The 5,609-nt window shown below is 45.6% G+C and overlaps 1 protein-coding gene across 1 annotated transcript; it reads left to right on the top strand.

The window, feature by feature from the left end:
• Positions 1 to 3,582: 3,582 nt before the first annotated feature.
• Positions 3,583 to 3,909, top strand: T265_11891 (hypothetical protein; the record flags this gene model as incomplete). The annotated part of the gene is made up of 3 exons (XM_009178708.1): positions 3,583 to 3,591; positions 3,626 to 3,837; positions 3,873 to 3,909. 3 exons carry the CDS (start codon positions 3,583 to 3,585, stop codon positions 3,907 to 3,909), a joined length of 258 nt encoding a protein of 85 aa, XP_009176972.1.
• Between the last annotated feature and the right edge of the window lie 1,700 nt (positions 3,910 to 5,609).

The following is a 5,609-nucleotide window of genomic DNA, read 5'->3' on the forward strand; positions in this document are numbered from 1 at the left end:
CTCAGCTGAATATTATCAACCTCCCTGTCGTTGCTTGTATAGTACAGTAATGAGAACCTGGCTGATATACATGATCAACATGTGGCAAGGTATTAACGACGCGTGATTAGCTGGCGAAATACAGCCCAAGTAAATTACATTGAACAGCTGAAGGAACCTAGCTCACGTATATAACTAACAAGCGCCAATTTGTCCTGGCTGGTCCGACTGTCAATGGTTCAGCTTGGATGGGATTAAAAGTTGAGCTTGACTGGGCCTTTTAATGATAATATATGTCCTAGCGCTATATGTAAAGCTTTCTTTGTGCGCTTTGTTCTGTGGGCTATTGGCCTCCTCAAATAAAAGGTTAAGAGTTACTTTATCGAAGTATTGCTATCAGGCGGGTGGCTGATAACATTATAGCAATAATTCATACAGCGAGCATTCCAGTGAGCACTTTATCATTGCGTAAATTTGAGGCTGACGTACACCGAAAGTTTAGCCTCAAGAAATACGAGATTTTCATTAGATGCATTATGCCCCAGTAAGAGACGAGCCGCATGATATATGATCAACAGGAGAGCTCGGACCGGATGAACTTATCTACCATCTGGATAAAATAATTTGGCTACTTCGCCAGAACAAGGGCGCAACTGGCCTCAACATCAACATTATTGAGATATGCCGGTAGATTCCGTTCGAAGGGCTGGCGATCGTTTCAAATTTTAACGCTTCAGGCAAAGTCATCGTCGTGTTTCCTCAGACTGACTCGCTAGCACATCGTTACTAGTTTTACGCTATAACTTCACGGCTTTCAACTTGCTCTTCTCTGGGGCCTGAAATATGAATTTACACCTCCAGGAATAATTTTGGGTTTTGTGCTTCGGTTCAAGTTTACATCACAAAGAAACTGCCTAGTGGGCCGTTAGGCAACTCAAACTCGGCGCTTTTTTGGGTGCTGCAAGTCCAGTAGTAACAGCAATTAGTCATTTGCGCATTAACGTTTGGGGACAAGCCTGAAGATCCCCACCACGCAGTTGGCATCATTCACTATTACAACAGTCGATGCGACAAGTAATCCAATCGACACCAGTGGTTATCGCGACTAGTCGGCGTGTCACAAGACACGCAAAAGCCGAACCGTTTGTTCTGTGATGACCATCTGGGTTGAGGCACACCAAGCTCGACCGCTGAGTGCAGGTCATCCGTCACGGCTGCTGAGTCTCGGTGCAACAAGGCTTGCCCCTGAACAACCAACGCCTGCTGACACTTGTTTCTTTCCTCGGATCAAGCAGGTAAAGTTTATCTAACGCATGCTTAGTTGTTTGGTGGGGCCACCGTAAGGGGATGACAATGGTTTACGAAAAGTGCAAGGGGGTGTCCACTGCTCCAAGTAACCATTGTCGTCTGATGGAGAAGCAACCTTGAAAAACATCTGTGATGATCGCCTCTTACTGTTCTAAACGGACTGATCCCTAATTACCCAAAGCAAATTGCTAAAAGGAAGCCACAATCCCAGGTGGAAGAAAAACGTGAATTTACCACCAAACGTGTATATGGCAGATTGCAACATTAAGTAAAACGTTGTTACCACGCGTGTTTCTCGTAGCTGTGCTACCATAGGAATAGCGCGACACAACATCGCAGCCAAACTTAACCCATGCCGCTTTCGTTCTGTCAGCTTGTGATATTGAGACTAACTGAAAGGCATAGGCATCGGATCAAAATGCTCATTTTCCACAAGGATACGCGTGCCTGGGCACATGGTGCCCATGCCAGCTGTGATCAAGAAGGTGTGAATCTTGTACCTGCCGGCCGCAAGATATCTGAATTAAGAGGACTCGCCCAATCCAGTTAGCCACGCGCGTTTCATCAACATTTGCGACATCTGGGATGCACAGGAACGGCAACTTCAGGTGCTTCTGGCGATGCATATATAGTCGTAGTGCCCATCCTCCGACAGCAGATCAAGCACTTATCGGGACTCACGAGACTTATCCGGAACTTAAGGCATACCATCTGTCACAATAAAGCCCAACTGTCCACCACTTGCTCAAAACAGCAGGTCAACACTTCTGGCGGTGTCTGAAGATATACTGAGACATGAGGACCCCGCGGAATTCATCGGCTACAGACTGCCGCACTACATACGACGGCGATCGACAATAAAGCGGGGCCATTCAGGTGCCCAGTTACTCTTCGGTTAGCCGTCAGCTTATAGCTATTCGTCCATACAAAAATTGCCACGTTATGATGGTCAACACAGTACGAGGCGTCAAACAGCTGACTTCCGTGGCTCTGAAGGCAAAATCAGACTGGATGACTGGTAAAGAGTGGACTGTTTGTCATTACCGAATGCACCTAACTCACTGGCTTCTTATGATTACTTCAATGTTTCCTGGTTTCGGCGGTTATCTGTAGCTTCCGTAGCATACTCACCTGAGAAGCAAAACATCATTGATGTGAACGCCAAGACGACACAACTATTCCTCATGTATCCATGTAACGGCTTCTTAAATGTTCTGAGGGATGAAAACAAGGCAGCCGGCAGTTTTTAAACAAACACAAATCGCCGGGTCATAGCAATGCAATAGAAACATTGATTCCATAAGCAAAATTAAGGTTAAAGATCTATTGAAACAAATCTAACGAGTAGGGGCTGAAAACGGTGATTTCTGGTTTGAGGATACAAAAGTGTATTACCAAAACTTTACTTGGAAACAATGGATGTGGATAAGAGTGTACATCGCAAGGAATGTCCAGCATCTCAGATGAAATCAAATCTAGCGCTATCGATGATCAGGAGTGTGTCCTCCGTAAGATAGCCTGTTCGGTGAGCTTGACGGAGAACGCCAGACGGTGGTGTAAGATGAGTGCGCAAGATTTTTGTAGGTTTATTTAAACAATATGCCCGGCACGCTGTTGAATTCCTTTTCGGATTCCCCCGTTGCAATTCGCAAAATGAGATTGATTTCTCGAAATTTACGGCAATTTCAGACTTGCCACTTCATAGTTTACCAGGGCCTCGCATGTGCGGAACTCGTCTCCGGTTAGGCGTCGATTGACTGGAATCCGATCGTACAGAAACTTCGACAGTTTGTGGTTGTGTTCCAGAAAATGAGAGGTCACTGCCAGTTGTTTACTTTGCCTCCGTATACAAAACTGCACCGGACAGCTGGTGCGCCGCGTACTTTTTTATTAGAAAATAAACTCGGCTTACTAGCTTCTTCGGATTCCACGGCTTTCCGTTGGTCTTGGAGGGCGCCCGCTGCATTTGTAGTACACCCATTTGTGCTTCGATTACTGGATGAACGCACGAATATCACAAAGTTATCCTTCATTTATTCATTTAAGCTCTTCTCAAATGCCGCGAAGGATGAAAATGATATACTCACAAATTTATCAACGAAAGCCACTTCCGAAGCCATAGCAGACCGAGTTCAAAGCCGAATGTGCGCCAATAAATTTCAAAAGAGATCGATTAAAACAAATCGCATAAAAATGACGGCAGATGAGGGGGATTTTCAGTTTGAACATATATGCAGAAAAGTGCAACATTCTGACGTTAAAGTTTTTATTTCACCCGCAGGGGATTTCAGAAAAATGCCAGAGGTAAGGTTTGGTGTGGCTGTTGACTTATTTGCAGGCGAACAAGGATACGACTACCCATCAAATGCAACAAGTGGTCGTTACCCGCTACCGCCTGATCGTCCAGAACCCGTGTGACCACCGCGGGCATCTGGGCGAGAGTCTTTGTCCCTCCGCTGTCTGCAGGCGGCTATCGTGGACCCCTATACCGGATCCCGTCCCTCCGCCCCGTGAATATCCACCAAAGGGTGCTCTTCCCCCTCGCCAAAGGTAACCTTGCTGATCGTTTGCATCGCCTGTCTTAGGTACGATAACTACGAAAATTACGGCCGGTTAACATAAGTGATTAGTTTTAGGACAAAACCAGGAATACCCAATCGGACTAGGATTCTCGATCCGGCATCACCATGATTATATTTCAATCACGTTCTCTGGTAGGAGCGTGGCTACTGCGAGTGTAATTGAGGATATTGGCTTGTGACTGTTGACGTCCGTGGCGCAAATACAGACGTCAGAACAAAAGGTGGGATTAGTCCGCGCTGAAGAACCTGGTCACCAGGGTTAAGGGCCGGAGGGTCGTCAGTCTGTGCTTTGTAATCGTCTGACTAAGTGGCCTGGAAAACTGCGGATTCCAGGTGAGCATACGTCCTTGAACAATTGAAGGCACTTCACGCGCATAAATGATGTCACAGAATGGAAGCCGTTACTTTCTATTTGTGATCCATTAAACCAATAGAAAAGAAGCGTCTTCTAGTTGTCATTTCATCTGCAATGCCAACCTCATTTTGAACCCTGTCTACAACTTCTATTCTTTGACACCGAAATTTCCCCGTACTGATCAGCCGAATTCAAGTTAGTGGTGATTATGGTCAACCATAAAAGTAGTGACTTTCAAATCAAGTTGCTGATGGATATGCCCCGCTAACTGTCCCGCCAATCTAGGTGGAGTCTGCTTTGTGGGACTAGATCAGTCACTGCATGCCACAGGTTGGAAGGAGACAAGATAGTCATATGGTTGTAGGCGTGCGTCACTGCCTTCCACCCTGGAAAACTGATGTGTTTCACAAAAGCGACCGGATGTTCCTGGGTGTGTAACAACTCCTGACAGTAAATCCTTCGTCTAAACGTTTTGGAAGCTCGATATAACGAGTTCTAACACCTGTTACACTGCACTCACATGGTGGTCGGATCGTCTGCTGAGCTTGGTAATTACGCAAACGTACCATCAACAGTCGACGTGACAACAAGATGAATTGATGTCACTGAGGTTGTTAAAGCGCAACTAGTGATGACCTTATCGGGGAACTATCATGTTGAAATACCTCGTCAAAAGCAGTCTTCAGCTTGAGGGAAAGGTTCCGCTTCAGAAATCGTGGTTCAGGATATCGCAACGTAAGACTGTGCGTCAAATGACTATCAGGCATGGAAGCTATCCTACAAGGGTGTTTGGTACAGGATATTGAGCACTGTTAGTGGGCAGATTTTCGATGTCCTCAACGTGGAAAGCGTCAAATTTTCTGGGAACAACCGAAATCGATAAGCGAACTAACACTGACCAACATTTGTACCCTATTGGTACTGTTTTTTAAAACTGAAATGAAACTGAACCCTGCTCCTGACGTTAAGTCATCGGGTAGATGATTATTGGCAGCTCTCTACGGAAAGTTTCGGGCGTTCATTTTTTGGGTGGGTAGAATCGAACCTGAGCATGGTAATATCGGTAGACTTGATGTTCTCAGGATAATGGTGGTTCCTCGTGATCGCGGAGGAGAGTCAGTTCTAACGAGCTAGACTGTATTTGTTTTGCACCGACAATGTTTCTGAAGGGCTACGTACAAGTCGGATAACACCTGGTTATCACATTGGTTTTCTGCAAATAGTTTCAATTCATTCCGAAATCCGACCGACAGTAAACTGCGATACACTAAATTTGTGCGTCACTGTTTCTATACCATTGCTTGTTGATCACTGCATCGTTTAGCCAATAATCGTGTGACCAACATGCACCGTCCTCATTTAGCGCCTCAGTCGCTGGATTTTTT

This window comes from Opisthorchis viverrini (assembly GCF_000715545.1).
Source record: "Opisthorchis viverrini unplaced genomic scaffold opera_v5_651, whole genome shotgun sequence".
In the NCBI taxonomy this organism is placed as follows: domain Eukaryota; kingdom Metazoa; phylum Platyhelminthes; class Trematoda; order Opisthorchiida; family Opisthorchiidae; genus Opisthorchis; species Opisthorchis viverrini.